Source organism: Ranitomeya imitator, chromosome 4 (assembly GCF_032444005.1).
Source record: "Ranitomeya imitator isolate aRanImi1 chromosome 4, aRanImi1.pri, whole genome shotgun sequence".
NCBI classification, from domain to species: domain Eukaryota; kingdom Metazoa; phylum Chordata; class Amphibia; order Anura; family Dendrobatidae; genus Ranitomeya; species Ranitomeya imitator.
Genome location: NC_091285.1, coordinates 464,674,912 through 464,697,816, shown reverse-complemented (window position 1 = coordinate 464,697,816; position 22,905 = coordinate 464,674,912). Strand labels below are relative to the sequence as shown.

General features: G+C 41.5%; 1 protein-coding gene across 1 annotated transcript in view; it reads right to left on the bottom strand.

Moving 5' to 3' along the window:
* LOC138676489 (proprotein convertase subtilisin/kexin type 5-like) overlaps positions 1-22,905 on the bottom strand; it is a 349,710-nt gene that overhangs the window by 139,650 nt on the left and 187,155 nt on the right. Inside the window, exon 10 of the mRNA XM_069765826.1 lies at positions 9,431-9,673. Within this exon, the coding sequence (XP_069621927.1) occupies positions 9,431-9,673 (243 nt within the window). The remainder of the gene's footprint in view (positions 1-9,430; positions 9,674-22,905) is intronic.

Genomic DNA, 22,905 nt, shown 5'->3' with positions numbered 1-22,905 from the left:
TGCGAAAACTTAATGACTCGAGTATAAGCCTAGGGTGGGAAATGCAGCAGCTACCGGTAAATGTCAAAAGTAAAAATAGATACCAATAAAAGTAAAATTAATTGAGACATCACTAGGTTAAGTGTTTTTGAATATCCATATTGAATCAGGAGCCCCATATAATGCTCCATACAGTTTATGATGGGCCCCATAAGATGCTCCATATTAAAATATGCCCCATATAATTCTGCATAAAGGTTAATATTGGCCCCATAAAATGCTCCATAGACACATTTGTCCCATATAATGCTGCACAAATGCTGATTATGGCCCCATAAGATGCTCCATAAAGATATTTGCCCCATATAGTGCTGCACAAACCTTGATTATGGCCCCATACAGACACTTGCCCCATATAGTAGTGCTGCACAAACATTATGGCCCCATATAGTGCTGCACAAACGTTATGGCCCCATATAGTGCTGCACAAATGTTATGGCCCCATATAGTGCTGCACAAACGTTATGGCCCCATACAGTGCTGCACAAACGTTATGGCCCCTTATAGTGCTGCACAAATGTTATGACCCCATACAGTGCTGCACAAACGTTATGGCCCCATACAGTGCTGCACAAACGTTATGGCCCCTTATATTGCTGCACAAACGTTATGGCCCTATATAGTGCTGCACAAACGTTATGGCCCTATATAGTGCTGCACAAACGTTATGGCCCCACATAGTGCTGCACAAATGTTATGGCCCATATAGTGCTGCACAAATGTTATGGCCCCATGTAGTGCTGCACAAATGCTATGGCCCCATATAGTGCTGCACAAATGTTATGGCCCCATACAGTGCTGTAGAAACGTTATGGCCCCATATAGTGCTGCACAAATGTTATGGCCCCATACAGTGCTGCAAAAATGTTATGGCCCCATATAGTGCTGCACAAACCTTATGGCCCCATAGATGCTGCATACAGACACTTGCCCCATTTGCTGCGTTAAAAAAAATAAATCACATACTCACCTCTCCGTCGCTCAGGCCCCCTGGCACTTTCAATAGTTACCTGCTCCTTGTTCCAGTATGGCTCCGTCTTCTGCACTGACGTTCAGCAGAGGGCGCGCACTAACCATGTCACCGCGCCCTCTGACCTGAGTGTCACTGCTGAAGACAGAGCGACGCCTGGAACGAGGAAAAGTGACTATCGCGCAGCGCTCCCCCTCCCCGTATACTCACCTGGTCCTGACGTGGTGCAGTCCCTGGCTTCCCCAACGCCGCAGCTTCATCCTGTACTGAGCAGTCACCGTTACCGCTCATTACAGTAATGAATATGTGGCTCCACGTCTATGGGAGGTGGAGCCACATATTCATTACTGTAATGAGCGGTACCATGTGACCGCTCAGTACAGGAAGAATCTGCTGCTGCCGGCGCCGGGGAACCAGGGACTTGCAGGGACCGCGCCAGGAGCAGGTAAGTATAATTAGACAGCCCCCGCTCCCCCTCCCCTGCCAACCCCTGCATATGACTCGAGTATAAGCCGAGAGGGTGACTTTCAGCCCAAAAAAGTGGGCTGAAAATCTCGGCTTATACTCGAGTATATACGGTAAGTAAGTTCACCCAACTAAAGATCTGATGCATGGAAGCTTGTAGTACCACAAGAAATAATGTAGTAACTGAAAAAATCCAGTATCAAGATCGTCAGATAAAAACATATGAAAGAAAACAAGAACAAAAAAAGTCGCAACTCCCATACCATGATAAATTAGCAAACATGTTTCAGATATAGTCTAGAATCATTGCATATATTGCATATTTTTGTGAAGGGAGTATAAATTGTTTTAAAAAAAACAAAATAAAATTCCCCAAAATCCAGGCATCTAACTGCAACTGTCTACCTCTCAAAGTGTGCGTATCGCAAATAAATTTTGCTTAGATAAAAACATATTACAAGACTTTGTTTTCTGAATGGGCACTGTCTAAAATATTCTAGTATACCAGTGGGATTTGCATTCAAATTAAATGTATTCAGGAGTCCCACACTTCTACAGTCCTTCTACTTAAATTAGACATTTGGTTACTTCCTTTTGGGCTAAAGATATTACACAAAAACAAGTATATACAGTGGGGAAAAAAGTATTTAGTCAGCCACCAATTGTGCAAGTTCTCCCACTTAAAAAGATGAGAGAGGCCTGTAATTGACATCATAGGTAGACCACAACTATGAGAGTCAAAATGAGAAAACAAATTCAAAAAATCACTTTGCCTGATTTGGCAAGTTTTATTTTGCAAATTATGGTGGAAAATAAGTATTTGGTCACCTAAAAACATGCAAGATTTCAGGCTCTTACAGACCTGTAACTTCTTCTCTAAGAGGCTCACTGCAAAGCTCAGAAGGCAAGGAGCATCAGATTTTACTGTTATGGGTTGCAGGTGCCATGACCCACTGGGAGAGCCCATGAGGTGCCAGAACAGCAGAGCTCCCCATAAGTGACCCAATTTTACAAACTACACCTCTCAATTAATTCATCTAGAGGTGCAGTGATCATACTGATACCACAATTTTATACCATTTGGCAGAAGTGAGTAAAAATGCCAGAAACATTTGTCCCACAATTTTTGCTGAATGTGGCAATACCCCATATGTGGCTGTTCAGTACTACTTAGTTATACAGATAGACTCGAGAGGAATGGAGCGCTATTTGCCTCCTGGAGCGCAGATTTTCCTAGAACAGTTTACAGACTCCATATACAGAGCCCCTAATTTCTAGAAGAGCAGAATCCCTTCTCAAGTGACCCCATTTTGGAAACTATATCCCTTGGGGAATTTATGTACAGGTGTAGTGACGATTTAGACTCCATGGGTATTTTCCAGAAGCTGGCAGCAATGAATGTTGCCGAGTGAAAATTGCAACCTGCCGTTGTATTGACCAGTACGTTGCATTTACCAGTATGTTATGCCCAGCCCGGGCTTCTGGAGGCATGCACCTGTAAGTTAGGTGGGCTCCCTGTCTGCACTGCTGTGCCCACTAGGTGTGCCAGTTTGGATCAGTGGCGTCATCGACCATGTCATCTTCCAATTCCTCATTTTGATCTTCCTTCTGAGTTGCGATTTCAGACAGACCTGATGGCAACTGTGCATCTCTTCAGACAAGAATTCTCAAATTCATGTGATACAAATAAGTGTGTTTACTGAATGTAGCCCTACTGCATAAGTATAATAGGTTCAGACCATACCCTTATATTAGTATCCCAGGGATAGTTAGGCATATACTTATAAATATAGTGCCATTACCTGGAGGAGATTACAATATATCTAATAGATTACCTCTACAATTGTCTCTACTACCTATACTAATAGCAATGTATACCAGCACATTGAACTTTTTTATACATTTGGTATGATAGCTATTTTTGTGCATTAGATATCAGTTTTATTGGTTCAACTATCTATTTCGGTTTAGTCCGCCCTTGGACCCTTCATTTTTTTCAGGTTATTATACTGTGCATCTCCCTCCCGCATTGGAGGTTTTTTGCCCTATCTTATTAATATCTTCTTAATGTCTTTCTTTTTATTGTTATAAATAAACATCTATTTTTAATCTTAACATTTTTAGTTAGAATCTCTTTTTGTATAGCGGCTTCCCTTACATTTTCTGCATTTGGGTCAAAAAAATGGTGGTGGGGTAATGGCCAGTTTCTGTACATTTTAAGCACATCTAAGAGACTGGGTTAAAACACTCCACAGACCTATTCAGTCCGCAGCATAACACATATTGGAATACGGGCATTGTCACGCTAAGGCTTTTACTTGGGCTCTGTAGCACTGCCTGTCACCTGAATAATACACTTCACAGACCTCAACACTGTCTGGGACATATCCTTTCATTACTCCAATGTTGCTTAAAACCATGCAAAAGATACATTCTACCTGGTTGGGTAGTTTCCAGAAGAAGTGCTTGGTCTTATGCAGATTGGTCAATGGTACTCCTGTCTCTTTCCCATGCTTCCAAATAAAATAAAGGCTTGTACATGCTCCTGACATGGGTTTCTGGCGTGACAGAGTGACCACAATACAGGCCCTCACTTGCATACATTGTATTCAGAATTTAATTCTAATGCTTTTGGTGTCTGGTAGAATCCAATTTCCTGACATTGAACATACAGCTCCCCCAACTTCTGTATTATATTTACCTTACAGCGGCTTAACCCGCTTTGACATTGTGATCCGGTAGCAAAAATGAACTGTGGACCATACAAAATGCAGGTTTCACAGCACCTAATGGCACTTTGCAAACTGTGCGCAAGAACCACATAATGACATCACGGTGGATATGGTCATGGTGGCAGGCAAAGCCCAAAATTCAAATGGGCATGTTTGAAATGGCATTGTAAAGGGATGGAAATATGAATTCAACTATCTTGCTAACTATTTGGCATGAGGGAGGGACCTCCCAAATGTACGAGTGAGAGCTCTCCCAAATATATCATACAGAACCACCTGATGGCCCTTACCACACTCAGGTTTCATGGCACCTGCCGACACTCTGCAAATTGTAAGCGAGGGCCGCATAATGACATGGCGGTGGACATGGTGGTGGTGGTGGTGGGCGGAGCCCAAAATTCAAATTGGCATGTTTGAAATGGCATTGTAAAGGGATGGGGAATATGTATTCCACTATCTTGCTAACTATTTGACATGAGGGAGGGACCTCTCAAATCTAGGAGTGAGAGCCTTCACAAATGTTAAAGGAAAAACTAAAACCAAAACGCTCTGTGTGAACATATGCTAAAGGGAGGTATAATTTATTTTATTTTTTTTTTAACTTAGCATTATATACATGTAATTATGAAGGAAAAACATGCTACTAAGTATTTTTCCCTTTAAAATTTTTTTTTTTTTAGTTTGGTTAGGTAGGTCTTTTTAAAAATCCGTAAAATCGGCGCAATACTCTGACAACATTATTCCCAGATAGCATGTGTGAGTCAGAAAGGCATGCATGCATCTTCTCCATGCTGTTCCCATTTAGTTGTAGCTCTTTCCCATCAATTTCAGCTTTTTACCCATGCCCCCAGACCTGTTTGTTGGGTCCAGCAGTAAAATATTCTGCTTTCCCATTGACTTGCATTGGATTCGTTATTCAGTACGAATACACAGATATTATAAATTATTTGTGCCGATTTTACCGAATCCGAATATTTCACTATTCAATCATCACTATTTATGAACAAAAGCTTCTCTAAGGACATATGGGAAAAGCAAATTTTTGTGTTAAGACCTCATCTTCTGATTTGTGTCTGCTGAGTCATTCATAGGATGTTCTTGTCTGCAGAGTACAATCTTGTTAAGTTTTTTTATTATGTTGCCAGTGCCAGCTTAGATTTGCTCCAGCAAGCATTCTGTTCTATTCTGAATAACATAACTCTCCACCCTTTCATGGTTTCTGTACCAAGACAACCAGACATATGGTACAGGTGCCAATGACTAGCAGTGCGTTTTTATGCAAGTTTGTATTTTCCTTGAAAATTCTATTAGCAGACAAGATATTCTCTGCAAATTTAATGTCCATTATTATGCTCTGAGGTTTTTCCAGACTCCAGAGCATAATACATTTAATATGTAAAAAATAAAGGGAATCCTTATACTCAACTTACCGTTCACATCTCCTGCCCCTCAGCTGCTCCCTGTCAAAGACAAATAATCCTTATACTCACCTAACTGTCTACCTCTTCAGCCCCTCTACTCCTCCGTCACCAATCAGGTCGTCATCATATCTTCAGATCCTCGCCCCACTCAGCCAGGTCTTTTGGCTCTGATAAGGTCCGTGAGGGTTCTTCACAAGCACGCAAAAGATCATGACACCATGACATCACAACATGTGTTGTGAACTTGTGCACCGATGCGCAGAACCTTTCCAGGCCTCATCAGAGCCAGAAGTCGTGATTGAGTGTGAGAGGCCTGGGAACTTCAGCGTAAAAGTCGGGGATCAGAAGATGTGACTAGAACCAGACGGGTTGTAGTGAGGGGCAGAGGGGCCGGAAAGATAGACAGTTAAGTGATTAGCAGCATTATTTGTCTTTTAACCTTTTGATAGCCCTTTGCGGTTCAAAAAAATGGTGGCCAGCAGATTTCGGCTTCCGGACAGAAGCAAATTATAAAAAAAAATCTGCATTTTGCCGAATGCCAATTTTGCTGATTTTTTAGAATTCAACTAGAATTGAAAGTCCACTCAAATTAAATCGCTCATCTCTACTTAGCAGCAATGGAAAAACTGAAATTGGTCACAAATCTTCCATATGAGACGTTTTACTATGGAAGAAGATTTGGGGGCAAATTTATCAATACTGTCTATTTGTTACTGCAAACTTAAGACTAGATAGTCTAAAATGAGCAATATTTATCAAAGTGGTTCATGTTATTTGATAAATCTAATTTTAAGACTGTCTAAATGTAACTTTACACCATCTATTAGTTGGCTTACATTGTGCCAGTAATAGTTCTACCACTCATAAAAATTGTCTAACCATCATAATTATGTTGCAAGTCATTAAAGACAGTTTCTAGAGAAAATTGTTCCAGAATTGTGGGGCATTTAGCTTGATAGATAAGCCCAGTTTCTGCTAAGAAACTGAAGCCGAATTCCCAGAAAAGGTTTTTTTTTACTATTGCCTTGCTTACATGAAGTAAACAAAAGTACGTCGGTGACATACAATGGTTCAAGGCAAGCAAGAACCTATGATGTAAAGGAGCCACTGCCACCTCCAAAACCGCAATCAGCTTCTGTTACATATACATCAAGATGTATTATGATAAAGTATTGCACTGCAAAGTGCCCTTATACTGTAGGCAATCTTCTGGCCATGTATTCTGCTAGAAGTGCCTTTATGTTACCCATCGGTAATTACTGAATTATCGGCTCCTTTTTAATTCTTTAGTTATAGGAGGTGATTTTAAGGTCTGGATCATACGGGCTCTTATGTGTGCGCTGCAAGTCAGTTTCTCTATGCACCTCAATGACTGAATGTAGTTCATAGAAATGACTTATATTTGACATAGAAATGAGGATGACAGCGATAGGAATGCATAAAGAACATCCTTTTCTGAATCATATTTATCATTGATTTTATATCTTGCTCTAGACTTTAAATCAGTGATTTCTGAACCTGCACAGAATGTATGAATAATGTATCCTTCTTTTATCCCACTATCATAGAAAAATAGGACTGTCATCCTGTGGACATGATGGGATAATATGTCAAAGAATTAAGATGTGAAGCTCGTCTTCACCCCATTTATTATGATATATGTAGGGTCCAATTTATTATTGCATTTGTGTCTATTTGTTTACTTTTAGTGTTTTGTGCCATTTTTGTTTTAGCCATATTCATTTTTTCATTGACACCTCTTATGAAGTCTATTTTTTATGTGTTCATTGGATTTTGTTTAAGTTCGCCATTGAAAGCAAAAACAGTCACATGTAAAAATAATGTCAAAAGAGTTATAAAATTAGAAGTGAAGATTCAGATGATGAGCAAACATGGTTATAAATAGAGATGAGTGAATCTGTTTGGGTCAAAAACTTAACATCCAGTGCCTCTTTGGACGAATGATCCCAGGAAATCCAAGGTTTCTTAAAACATCAATTTATTTCTTCATATTAAAAACAAGTAACAAAAAAGGTCAGGCAGTTTGATACACTCATGATTTATAAAAAAGGCATAGAAACCAACATTTTTCGACCCAGGCAGGCCTTAATAATGGAGTTTATCATGGAGTACAACAAACTTTATTGTTCATTATATTTTGTGGATCTATGACTTGTTAGGCAGTGACCCCTTTTACAGCTAGGGGGCACTGTATGTTCTTCTCAGAATATGCAAGGAGGCGTATTGAGGCCATGTGAGTGCATGGCAGTCGCAGGCATAACTGTGATGGTGAGACAGTGACTGGTGTCATTGTGAATGGCCGGTATGTGTCGCAGAGATGGAGAATGTCATCTGAGCTGTAAGCCCTTAATGTCATTGTAGTACCACAAGTATTGGTTTAGTTTAAAGGGAGACTTACAGGGTTAGTGAGAGAGCTGGATGGGCCTGACTAACCTCACATACACTGCCCACCTATGGGGGTGGTTACAGCTACATAATGTGACCAAGGTTTGGATCACGTGGCCTGTGTTCAGAGTGTATGGACCTGAATGGTCAGTGTGTAAGGTCCTGGATGGCCTGTGTGTTGGAAGGTGCTGGGAGTAGAACTGGATTCCTGAAGAGCACATGGAGAAGCCATGGACCTGAAGGCCTGTGTGTTGGGTGGTCCTATGAGTGAACGGATGTCCTGAATAGCACACAGAGAGGCCGTGGACCTGGAAGGCTTCAGTGCTGGAAGGTCCTGGGAGTAGGACCGGATTCCTGAAGAGCACGGGGTGAGGCCATGGTCCTGCAGAGCCTGTGATGGCAACTGTGTTGGGGAAGCTACAGTCCTTCTGTGGGTCTGGAATGGTCGGGTGGCCTGGTGAGCAAGGCATGGTCTAGGACGGTAATTCCAGTTAGGCAGCTTCCCCAGGAGAAAGGACTGTCGAGGAGTCAGCGTGTGGAGCAGGAGCTCCTGGAAGGTAACACAGAGTATGGGGGACTGTGTGCACTGACGAGAGTGAGTTAATGAACTGTGCGGTCGCCCACGGTAACTGGACGGCATATGGTCTGGCATGTTTAGAGACTGCAATCTAATGTTGTGTAATGCTATGTGAGTAGAGACATTGATACGGCGCACGGACAACCCTGGGAACTAGTTAGAGGAGGACTGGTGAGTGTAGTGTCTGTCAAATGAAGGAAGCCGTATACTATGAACTATATGTGTGTGATATGTAACATGACGGTTTATGAAATGTACATATACCGCATGGACTGTTTAATGGAGAAAATCGTGCCTGTGAGATTGAATCCCGTTGCTAAGCGAGTGTCCCCAACACATGCAGTAAGCGCTATCTTACAGACTCTATTTTCTCTGTAGGATTACAGATGCATTTGTAGAAGTAGCACTTGTTGGCCACTCAGTGAAGATGAAGATTCCATAGGAGGGACTCATGCAAATTGTCTCTTCAGAGAGGAAGATGACTAGAACTCTAGTGCCACCTATTGGAAGTAGCAATCCTAAAAGTCAATGTCGACCCTTTAACGAGCCTTGTCACATGACTTAGGAAAAAAGCCAAACCAGAATCTCATAATTGTGTGCAATTATAACAGCAGAGAATTTAGCCCTCTTCATAGCTGGCAATACAGATTAAAGTATATCACACATGCAGGCATTTTGTGGCTCTACAGACACGAACGCCCACATGCACATTTTTTTCATGTGTTAAAAATATTGGATAGAATTCATAAGTACAAAATTGATGTCTGAATGAACCCTTCCAAGTAAGACTACATTATAGAAATAGAAAACGTTGCCATACCTTGGCACTCACTGAGTGCGTAGTTATAAAAGGTTGCAGGAGGACAGCTAGTCAGACACTTCCCTTGGTACAGCTTTGGGTTAGCAGAAGGACAGGTCTCACAATCATCATCTGATGTTCCTGAGCATGTCTCACAGCTGATGTGACAGGAAACACATCTTCCAGCATCCAAATCCTCATAGTAGTCATTAGGGCAGGAAGCCTTGCAAGTGCCATTGTAGAGAAGATACAAGTAACTGCATTCTTTCAGGAGGAAACAAGAGAAAACACTTAGTAAGGCTAAATGTAACAGTCTATCATTAATTATTTCTGCACTTTGAGCTTTTTGAATTTTGCTGTCTGTAAGATGAATCGAAACAATATGAAATATAAGTTTTCTATGGAATGATTTCTTATGTTGTCCCTAGGCTAAAAGATATATAATCCCGTCAAATGAATAATTATTTAGAAATGTTTACTGAAAATATAATCAGGGTCATAAACCATAGTGAATGCACAGATAGCTGTTTTACCCAGGACATGTAGTTTGAAGGGACCCAAATGCCCCATACCAAATAAGAAAACATCGGGCTTATAAATGGCAAATATTGGATGCAGAGCTCATACTTGTAGGAACTTGACTTAACATTGTGATGTAAGAATGCTTCAATAAAAGTAACATGAGTGTTTCCATAACAAAAACAACTAAGCATCAGAAAAGGAAAACGGACCCCGATAATAGAACCGTGTGCAACCACTAGCTATTTACAGTACTCAAGTAGATAATGACACCCTAATGACACCCTAAAAGTTTTTAGACCAGTTCAGTGCAACTCTGATTATTAGATATTTAGAGATTTGATAAAACCTCCATAAGATTTAATAAGGACAGTAAACAGTGAACCTATGCCTTGAGAAGTACTTGTACTACTTAATGTATCATTCTGATTGCTTCTTGCGTGTTCCTGCATATATTATGTATGTGTGTGTCTGTATGTATATACAGTTAGGGCCAGAAATATTTGGACAGTGACACAATTTTCGCGAGTTGGGCTCTGCATGCCACCACATTGGATTTGAAATGAAACCTCTACAACAGAATTCAAGTGCAGATTGTAACGTTTAATTTGAAGGGTTGAACAAAAATATCTGATAGAAAATGTAGGAATTGTACACATTTCTTTACAAACACTCCACATTTTAGGAGGTCAAAAGTAATTGGACAAATAAACATAACCCAAACATAATATTTTTATTTTCAATATTTTGTTGCAAATCCTTTGGAGGCAATCACTGCCTTAAGTCTGGAACCCATAAACATCACCAAACGCTGGGTTTCCTCCTTCTTAATGCTTTGCCAGGCCTTTATAGCCGCAGCCTTCAGGTCTTGCTTGTTTGTGGGTCTTTCCGTCTTAAGTCTGGATTTGAGCAAGTGAAATGCATGCTCAATTGGGTTTAGATCTGGAGATTGACTTGGCCATTGCAGAATGTTCCACTTTTTGGCACTCATGAACTCCTGGGTAGCTTTGGCTGTATGCTTGGGGTCATTGTCCATCTGTACTATGAAGCGCCGTCCAATCAACTTTGCAGCATTTGGCTGAATCTGGGCTGAAAGTATATCCCGGTACGCTTCAGAATTCATCCGGCTACTCTTGTCTGCTCTTATGTCATCAATAAACACAAGTGACCCAGTGCCATTGAAAGCCATGCATGCCCATGCCATCACGTTGCCTCCACCATGTTTTACAGAGGATGTGGTGTGCCTTGGATCATGTGCCGTTCCCTTTCTTCTCCAAACTTTTTTCTTCCCATCATTCTGGTACAGGTTGATCTTTGTCTCATCTGTCCATAGAATACTTTTCCAGAACTGAGCTGGCTTCTTGAGGTGTTTTTCTGCAAATTTAACTCTGGCCTGTCTATTTTTGGTATTGATGAATGGTTTGCATCTAGATGTGAACCCTTTGTATTTACTGTCATGGAGTCTTCTCTTTACTGTTGACTTAGAGACAGATACACCTACTTCACTGAGAGTGTTCTGGACTTCAGTTGATGTTGTGAACGGGTTCTTCTTCACCAAATTAAGTATGCGGCAATCATCCACCACTGTATAAAAAGAAAAAAAAAAAAAGCAGTAGACCATAGAAGGGGATCACCTCAGACACGGATCAAGTATAAAGACAAATAAATTTTATTGATACATAGAGACCATATACATATGGACACAAGAAAACATCAAGAAACAACTATTAAAAACATTTAAAAATGGTCATACACAAGACCTACAAAGATAACACTTAGACCCATAATAAGGTCAAAAAAACCCCTAAGTGCCAACTCCCCAGTACATATAATAAACCATGCATGAGACCTACACCTGATTGAGCAGTCTAAACATATATAAAGGTGATGTCTGTGTGAACAGTGTCATACGCTTTAGACAGAATAGATATAGAAACTTATGCCTGAAAATTCACACCATAGCAAAACAGTACTAATGGGTCCAAAAGGTCAAAATATCTTGTGATAAATCACCGATAAAGTGCAGGCATATATCGCAGATAAGATGGTATACACATAGTATAATGGAATATGTGCCCCACAGACCCTGAAACAATCAATGGGTCAGAAGTATAGTAAATCAAAGATACCAAATATCTTAATATAAACTGCTACCTGCTATAAGAGAACCCCCTACTGATACAATACCATGGCTGTCAGGCCTGAACAGTTATATGGAGATCAGGCGTATCATGATGATACCCGGAGCTGCAAAGTGCACACAAGACCACCTAGGGAGCGGGAGAAAGGGGGTTTGACAGACCCGACGCGTGTCGCCACACACACCGTGGCTTTGTCAGGGGTGTCTCCTGATGGTGGCTTGTGTCCTTTTATATACCGTAATCATATCTAAATCGGCGGCAGCTGATCTGCTTACCGAAGGCGGCATGGAGGAAGCCGACGCTGGAATGTTCTCCCTGGCGTGCGAGGAGTACTGACTGCGCATGCGCATGAGGGCGTCCCCCCTGCGCTGCGTCCCGGACGCGTTGCTATGCGCACCTAGCAACACAACGCCCACTTTATGACATCATAGGTAAAGACTGAGCGTGATAGGAGCGCCGTCGTATGACTCTCCTGCATTGCTGCTCACACCCACAAGTGTCACGTCCCGGCTTGGAAACAATGCACAGATAGCCCGAGTTCACTTAAATAGGAACTTATCAAGGCCGATCTGAGAGAGCATACAAACAACCATGTGCAAATATTAAAATCGTAACGTACATAGGTGCATCAGGTTTTTGACCCATAAATCCATTGAATATTTCACCTGCCCACACTATCACACATGGACTGCAGTATGAAGTTAAATCCGCTAACCAATGTGTCAAAGTTAGGCGGAACAGGAATATATATACAGACCCACATACAGATGATTCTGTTGCGCTCCTATTGATCATAACACACCCTGATTATATGCCACACATATGGTTAGAATAAACTGAATGTGAGCACACCAAGTCCACAAAGCCGCCCACACCGCATCCTGAAGGTACGTGAACACTACAAAAAGACAAATAGGTATACGGCATGCCTGCAAACATGGTTGAATAATCTAATCCCTCCGTAAAGGTAAATAAATCAACAATAAGTGCCCGCACATTCAGAACACCATATAGCAATATGCCCCATGGTGTGCCAACCCATATGTTAGAAAAAAAAAAAAAAAAAATCTCTTCTATGTTGCAGATGACAGCTAGAACTTACTTTAACTGTAAATCCCGGAATTTGATCTACGCGTTGATCTGTCCATGTCTAAAGATCTATGTTGGTCAGACGACACAGGAGTTGAGAAGGAGGACACAACAACACTTTTCAAATATTTCCACAGCCAAAAGAGATCTGGAGAAAGGCAAAACTTTGTCATCTGTAGCCTCACATTACCTGTCGGCACATAACTCTCAATACAAAGGCACACGCATTATGGGCCTGGAGAGAGTCGAATCTGATATCAGGGGTGGAGACATCACTTTGGAACTTTTAACACGTGAATCGAAATGGATCTTCAATTTGAACAGTCAAACTCCATCTGGCCTTAATGAGGACCTTTTGTTTACAGGATTCTACAAACAATCGTGAGGGACTAATGCCTTTGGATTTGACGTTGTAGCTGAACAACCTTCCGGTTGTTTGTTATTCATTTTATTCAACTGTGGTCCCTGTAAATTCATGTTTTTCATGATTTCAGTGTGTAGTGACTACCTTCTGCTTAAATATGGTTTTTTGATCCACTATTTACGTCTAGTCATGGGGACCTGTTTTCATGAGGGTTATGTGAGTTCATAACTAACTTTGTGTTTTCAAATTTATTTTTCTCCACAGTGTTGTCTGTGTGAACAGTTTAAAATTCTAATTAGTCACTTCTTGACCTCCTCTGGACCTGCTATTTCTTGTGGGTTTATTAATCTCATGGGCTATACTGGAACTAATATATTTGTTGGTTTCTTGGTGGTGCCATACCAGGCACCATAAAGGGAAACTTTTTATGTGTGATGATGGCTCGTATAAATTGTGAACCGTGGTCTTATAGGATTCAAAGCCTCATCGATTGAACCTATCAACATGATCAATAAAGGGCACTCCTGTTCAGTTTAAATGTCAGCTTATCTTTTCTGTAATCTCTTGGCATTTCAGGGTGTCCGATTATGTCCAATCTGAAATATGGTCAAACATACATCTAAGAAAAGGAAATGTTAATTCCTGATTATCTATCCATTCGGAGTTCATTTATATGGGGTTTTTTTTTTTTTTTTTTTTTCTAACATATGGGTTGGCACACCATGGGGCATATTGCTATATGGTGTTCTGAATGTGCGGGCACTTATTGTTGATTTATTTACCTTTACGGAGGGATTAGATTATTCAACCATGTTTGCAGGCATGCCGTATACCTATTTGTCTTTTTGTAGTGTTCACGTACCTTCAGGATGCGGTGTGGGCGGCTTTGTGGACTTGGTGTGCTCACATTCAGTTTATTCTAACCATATGTGTGGCATATAATCAGGGTGTGTTATGATCAATAGGAGCGCAACAGAATCATCTGTATGTGGGTCTGTATATATATTCCTGTTCCGCCTAACTTTGACACATTGGTTAGCGGATTTAACTTCATACTGCAGTCCATGTGTGATAGTGTGGGCAGGTGAAATATTCAATGGATTTATGGGTCAAAAACCTGATGCACCTATGTACGTTACGATTTTAATATTTGCACATGGTTGTTTGTATGCTCTCTCAGATCGGCCTTGATAAGTTCCTATTTAAGTGAACTCGGGCTATCTGTGCATTGTTTCCAAGCCGGGACGTGACACTTGTGGGTGTGAGCAGCAATGCAGGAGAGTCATACGACGGCGCTCCTATCACGCTCAGTCTTTACCTATGACGTCATAAAGTGGGCGTTGTGTTGCTAGGTGCGCATAGCAACGCGTCCGGGACGCAGCGCAGGGGGGACGCCCTCATGCGCATGCGCAGTCAGTACTCCTCGCACGCCAGGGAGAACATTCCAGCGTCGGCTTCCTCCATGCCGCCTTCGGTAAGCAGATCAGCTGCCGCCGATTTAGATATGATTACGGTATATAAAAGGACACAAGCCACCATCAGGAGACACCCCTGACGAAGCCACGGTGTGTGTGGCGACACGCGTCGGGTCTGTCAAACCCCCTTTCTCCCGCTCCCTAGGTGGTCTTGTGTGCACTTTGCAGCTCCGGGTATCATCATGATACGCCTGATCTCCATATAACTGTTCAGGCCTGACAGCCATGGTATTGTATCAGTAGGGGGTTCTCTTATAGCAGGTAGCAGTTTATATTAAGATATTTGGTATCTTTGATTTACTATACTTCTGACCCATTGATTGTTTCAGGGTCTGTGGGGCACATATTCCATTATACTATGTGTATACCATCTTATCTGCGATATATGCCTGCACTTTATCGGTGATTTATCACAAGATGTTTTGACCTTTTGGACCCATTAGTACTGTTTTGCTATGGTGTGAATTTTCAGGCATAAGTTTCTATATCTATTCTGTCTAAAGCGTATGACACTGTTCACACAGACATCACCTTTATATATGTTTAGACTGCTCAATCAGGTGTAGGTCTCATGCATGGTTTATTATATGTACTGGGGAGTTGGCACTTAGGGGGTTTTTTGACCTTATTATGGGTCTAAGTGTTATCTTTGTAGGTCTTGTGTATGACCATTTTTAAATGTTTTTAATAGTTGTTTCTTGATGTTTTCTTGTGTCCATTTGTATATGGTCTCTATGTATCAATAAAATTTATTTGTCTTTATACTTGATCCGTGTCTGAGGTGATCCCCTTCTATGGTCTACTGCTTTTTTTTTTTTCTTTTTATACATTGATACCATATTGGTAGACCTGGTTGGATCCCTCTTCAAATTGTGGTGCCCCCTTCCCTTGGTTAGTTAATCGATGTTGTGTATGCGGAGTTGTTCTACTCTCGCATTTTCTGGGTGTGGCACGCAATTGGCCATTGTTTAATTACTATTAGTGGCCTGTTATTGTATATTATTATTATAGAGTGACATGGATCTGGCAGCCAGGGAAGCGGCATGGAATAGTCAGGCGGGTAATATCTTTGGAAATGCCCCCTCTATTTTGACTACCGGTGGCTCTGAGGACTCAGACTTCCATATATTATCTAAGGATTTAATTGGTTTACACAAATCGTTGACCAGAATTTGGTGGAATATTAAAACTCTGGAGGAGTATAAAAAGGTGGGTCTGGTACCCAGAGGCTTAAGGGTTCAAATTTTCCCGGCATGGGAAGCTGATAGTGATTTTCAAAAGACATGGGAGAATGGTTTAATAAAATGTTCTAACATTCTCATAGATTTACTCATTGAACATGATCGAGTTTTATTGTCTGATATTAGAGAAAAGATTAAGAATATAGAAGTCAAGCTAGAGAAATTTGACAAAAGAACTTTGGTTGAGCCATTTCAGGAACAGCTCAAAGGTATTGTGGAGAAATTTGAAAAGGAGGTCATTGGAGGAAAAAGACACAAATTTAGAAGAGACCAACTGGACTTTAATAATGGTCGTGCATATAGGTGGTCCCATAGAGGCAATACAAGGGGGACCAGGGCTAGTGCACCAGCAGATAGGGAATTGGCACCTGAACTCACATCAAGTGATTTTTTATCATCCGAACAAAGCGAAACCGAAGGCGCAATCGGAGGGGTAGAAGGAGGAGATACGGTAAAAAGGAAACGGAACAAGAATTACAGGATCTGGTCTCCCAAACACAGACGAGAGACATGACAGAACAGGAAATATTAGATTCTTCCATTACGCCGACTAATACTACAGGTCCTGGTAAGCTTTCGGTGATTAATTTATCCTCCTATGCTCTCTCTATGGTAGAAACTTCGGTACTAGAGAGGGGTCTCTCCTTTTGTCCTACGAATAGTATGGATAAATTTACTGTAATTAAGGATGTATACCTCTTTTGCAGACAGTTGGCGTTTAAATATTTGTATCATCAACCATCTTTGGTGGATGACCTACCCCTGGAGGAATGACAAGTGTTCAGAGATTTACTGGACCTCTTGGAGGAGGGAGACAGAGGACAGTCAAGGATAAAGTTCCCGGGTAGGTTGCCCTCACACGCCACACCCTCCTTATCCCTGTTCCCAGCCATCCATACTTTTTTCAATGCGGTTTGTGATGAGATACACTCCCTTAAATTAGATCGTAATAAAGGGAGGAATCTCAGTAGGGCTGAGGAGAAGGCCATTATCAATCTTGGCAAAAACAGAGATTTTATCATTCGGGAGGCTGACAAAGGTGGGAACCTGGTTATTTGGCCCACAAAATTATACCTAGAGGAAGCAAAGCGCCAACTGTCTGATTCTGATTGTTATCAGGTTCTTCCTTCGGACCCTTCGGACATATTTAGGGCCAAACTGGATCGGTTATTAGATTCGGCATTTACTGACAATGTCATCAATAAACGAGAAAGGGATTTCTTGACTAATCACCATCCGAGAGTACCGACTTTTTACTTGATCCCGAAGATCCACAAATCTGTACAGACACCGCCAGGTAGACCTATTGTTTCCGGGATTGGGGGCCTTTTGGAGCGCCCGTGCTCTTATATTGACTTTTTCTTACAGCCTTTTGTTGTGTCCCTGAAATCCTATGTTAAGGATTCTACATCTCTGATCCAACATCTACAAGATCTAAGGGTTCCAGCCGATGTGCTTTTTGTCACCTTGGACGTCGAGTCCTTATACACCTGTATACGGCATGACCTGGGGCTACAAGCAGTCGCATATTTTTTGGAACAGAAAACGACAGGTGACAGACAACACGATACATTTCTGCTTGACTTATTGTCATTCGTACTGGACAAAAACTTTTTTGTGTTTGACCGAGTCTTTTATAGACAAGCTAGGGGTAGTGCGATGGGTGCACGGTGTGCACCCTCGTACGCAAATTTGTTTTTAGGGTGGTGGGAGTCGACCAGGGTGTACTGTCTGGAGGAGTTTTCTATGCATGTCATTAAGTGGTATAGCTATATAGATGATATTCTATTCCTCTGGACAGGCACCCTGGAAGATTGTCATCGATTCATCGCCTCTCTCAATCTTAACCCATGGAACATACGGTTGACTTCACATCTTTCACAGCAGGAAGTGGAATTCTTGGACCTTAAACTCTTCTCCAAAGATGGGTGTGTGCATACAACCTTATATCGTAAGCCCACGGCTACCAATAGCCTTTTACAATTCTCTAGTTTCCACCCACAGCATTTAAAGAAAGGGATCCCAAAGGGACAATTCTATCGTGTGAAACAAAATTGCAGCACCCAGGAGGATTTCCGTGTGCATTCACAGGATTTGACCCACCGTTTCAAGGACAGAGGTTACCCAAAACAGGTAATTGCAAAAGCTTTTACTGCAGCGAGGGATATGGATAGAAGGGAGCTACTACATCCACGCGTGAAGGGACCCCCTAAACCGTTGGGAGTGGTTACAACATACAACAATCAGTGGCAGGAGATTCGGGGGATACTCTCCAAATATTGGGGGATCCTGCGTAGTGAGCCCAAACTTAAGCCACATATTTCTGTACAACCAAATTTGGTTGCCAGAAGGCCTAGGAATCTTAGGGATTGTCTAAGTCACAGCCACTTTAAGCGTCAGACAACTCGCCTTAACAGAAGGATCAGATTGGTTGGGACATTCCCGTGTGGCAACTGTAACATCTGCCCTTATATCATTGATGATGTGACAGTGACTCCAATCTCTTCTATGTTGCAGATGACAGCTAGAACTTACTTTAACTGTAAATCCCGGAATTTGATCTACGCGTTGATCTGTCCATGTCTAAAGATCTATGTTGGTCAGACGACACAGGAGTTGAGAAGGAGGACACAACAACACTTTTCAAATATTTCCACAGCCAAAAGAGATCTGGAGAAAGGCAAAACTTTGTCATCTGTAGCCTCACATTACCTGTCGGCACATAACTCTCAATACAAAGGCACACGCATTATGGGCCTGGAGAGAGTCGAATCTGATATCAGGGGTGGAGACATCACTTTGGAACTTTTAAGACGTGAATCGAAATGGATCTTCAATTTGAACAGTCAAACTCCATCTGGCCTTAATGAGGACCTTTTGTTTACAGGATTCTACAAACAATCGTGAGGGACTAATGCCTTTGGATTTGACGTTGTAGCTGAACAACCTTTCGGTTGTTTGTTATTCATTTTATTCAACTGTGGTCCCTGTAAATTCATGTTTTTCATGATTTCAGTGTGTAGTGACTACCTTCTGCTTAAATATGGTTTTTTGATCCACTATTTACGTCTAGTCATGGGGACCTGTTTTCATGAGGGTTATGTGAGTTCATAACTAACTTTGTGTTTTCAAATTTATTTTTCTCCACAGTGTTGTCTGTGTGAACAGTTTAAAATTCTAATTAGTCACTTCTTGACCTCCTCTGGACCTGCTATTTCTTGTGGGTTTATTAATCTCATGGGCTATACTGGAACTAATATATTTGTTGGTTTCTTGGTGGTGCCATACCAGGCACCATAAAGGGAAACTTTTTATGTGTGATGATGGCTCGTATAAATTGTGAACCGTGGTCTTATAGGATTCAAAGCCTCATCGATTGAACCTATCAACATGATCAATAAAGGGCACTCCTGTTCAATTTAAATGTCAGCTTATCTTTTCTGTAATCTCTTGGCATTTCAGGGTGTCCGATTATGTCCAATCTGAAATATGGTCAAACATACATCTAAGAAAAGGAAATGTTAATTCCTGATTATCTATCCATTCGGAGTTCATTTATATGGGGTTTTTTTTTTTTTTTCTAACATATGGGTTGGCACACCATGGGGCATATTGCTATATGGTGTTCTGAATGTGCGGGCACTTATTGTTGATTTATTTACCTTTACGGAGGGATTAGATTATTCAACCATGTTTGCAGGCATGCCGTATACCTATTTGTCTTTTTGTAGTGTTCACGTACCTTCAGGATGCGGTGTGGGCGGCTTTGTGGACTTGGTGTGCTCACATTCAGTTTATTCTAACCATATGTGTGGCATATAATCAGGGTGTGTTATGATCAATAGGAGCGCAACAGAATCATCTGTATGTGGGTCTGTATATATATTCCTGTTCCGCCTAACTTTGACACATTGGTTAGCGGATTTAACTTCATACTGCAGTCCATGTGTGATAGTGTGGGCAGGTGAAATATTCAATGGATTTATGGGTCAAAAACCTGATGCACCTATGTACGTTACGATTTTAATATTTGCACATGGTTGTTTGTATGCTCTCTCAGATCGGCCTTGATAAGTTCCTATTTAAGTGAACTCGGGCTATCTGTGCATTGTTTCCAAGCCGGGACGTGACACTTGTGGGTGTGAGCAGCAATGCAGGAGAGTCATACGACGGCGCTCCTATCACGCTCAGTCTTTACCTATGACGTCATAAAGTGGGCGTTGTGTTGCTAGGTGCGCATAGCAACGCGTCCGGGACGCAGCGCAGGGGGGACGCCCTCATGCACATGCGCAGTCAGTACTCCTCGCACGCCAGGGAGAACATTCCAGCGTCGGCTTCCTCCATGCCGCCTTCGGTAAGCAGATCAGCTGCAGATTTAGATATGATTACGGTATATAAAAGGACACAAGCCACCATCAGGAGACACCCCTGACGAAGCCACGGTGTGTGTGGCGACACGCGTCGGGTCTGTCAAACCCCCTTTCTCCCGCTCCCTAGGTGGTCTTGTGTGCACTTTGCAGCTCCGGGTATCATCATGATACGCCTGATCTCCATATAACTGTTCAGGCCTGACAGCCATGGTATTGTATCAGTAGGGGGTTCTCTTATAGCAGGTAGCAGTTTATATTAAGATATTTGGTATCTTTGATTTACTATACTTCTGACCCATTGATTGTTTCAGGGTCTGTGGGGCACATATTCCATTATACTATGTGTATACCATCTTATCTGCGATATATGCCTGCACTTTATCGGTGATTTATCACAAGATATTTTGACCTTTTGGACCCATTAGTACTGTTTTGCTATGGTGTGAATTTTCAGGCATAAGTTTCTATATCTATTCTGTCTAAAGCGTATGACACTGTTCACACAGACATCACCTTTATATATGTTTAGACTGCTCAATCAGGTGTAGGTCTCATGCATGGTTTATTATATGTACTGGGGAGTTGGCACTTAGGGGGTTTTTTGACCTTATTATGGGTCTAAGTGTTATCTTTGTAGGTCTTGTGTATGACCATTTTTAAATGTTTTTAATAGTTGTTTCTTGATGTTTTCTTGTGTCCATATGTATATGGTCTCTATGTATCAATAAAATTTATTTGTCTTTATACTTGATCCGTGTCTGAGGTGATCCCCTTCTATGGTCTACTGCTTTTTTTTTTTCTTTTTATACATTGATACCATATTGGTAGACCTTGTTGGATCCCTCTTCAAATTGTGGTGCCCCCTTCCCTTGGTTAGTTAATCATCCACCACTGTTGTCATCCGTGGACGCCCAGGCCTTTTTGAGTTCCCAAGCTCACCAGTCAATTCCTTTTTTCTCAGAATGTACCCAACTGTTGATTTTGCTACTCCAAGCATGTCTGCTATCTCTCTGATGGATTTTTTTCTTTTTTTTCAGCCTCAGGATGTTCTGCTTCACCTCAATTGAGAGTTCCTTTGACCGCATGTTGTCTGCTCACAGCAACAGCTTCCAAATGCAAAACCACACACCTGGAATCCACCCCTGACCTTTTAACTACTTCATTGATTACAGGTTAACGAGGGAGACGCCTTCAGAGTTAATTGCAGCCCTTAGAGTCCATTGTCCAATTACTTTTGGTCCCTTGAAAAAGAGGACGCTATGCATTACAGAGCTATGATTCCTAAACCCTTTCTCCGATTTGGATGTGGAAACTATCATATTGCAGCTGGGAGTGTGCACTTTCAGCCCATATTACATATATAATTGTATTTCTGAACATGTTTTTGTAAACAGCTAAAATAACAAAACTTGTGTCACTGTCCAAATATTTCTGGCCCTAACTGTATATATATATATATATATATATATATATATATACTTTGATTGTGTCTACATGTACAATATTGTAATTTAGATTTCAGCCATTTAACGTATTCAATACTATTAGTGCTCATTCAGACATCAGATTTTCTCACATATGAGAAAAATGTATCAGTTATTCAGATCAGACTTTGATCAGAGTGTGGTCCGAGTGCCATTCCGTTTTCACATAGGTGGGGAGAAAATAAAAAAGCCTTTTTCTCCATCTTCTCCATTCTAACAGTGTGTGAAAACTGGACCATGCTAAGATGTTATCCGAGTGCGGTCTGATTTTTCCATGGACTCATAGACTCCCATTGCCAATTTTGATTGGATCAAAATAGGACACGTCTCCAATGTTTGCCATGGTCCACTCGGTCTGAGGAAAAGAATCGGACATGGTGAACAGCTCCAAAGAATATCATATGTATGAGTGCTATCTGTAAAAAAAATGGACAGCACTCATACAAGAAAAACTGACATTAATGAGCCCTTAAAGAAGTTGTCCGACCCCGAAATCTCCCCCAAATTTTTTATAAAGGGAACCTGCTATCAGAAATAATGCTGCTAACCTGCAGATATGTGATTAATCTGCAGGGTAACAGCGTTATAATGCTGTCCACTGAATACAGCAGTGAGAAAATGAAATGTTTTCTGCCCGCCAGCATTTGGTTTCAGTCATTGGGTTGGGGGCTCCGCAGGTTCAGTCACCACTCTGAGTATACAGAGCAGTGGCTGTAACTGTGTACCTGGCCCTGACTGACAGCTGAGCTCCCATACATAGCGAATGTCAGTCAGAGCTGGGGGCACAATTACAGCCGCCGCTCTGTATACTCA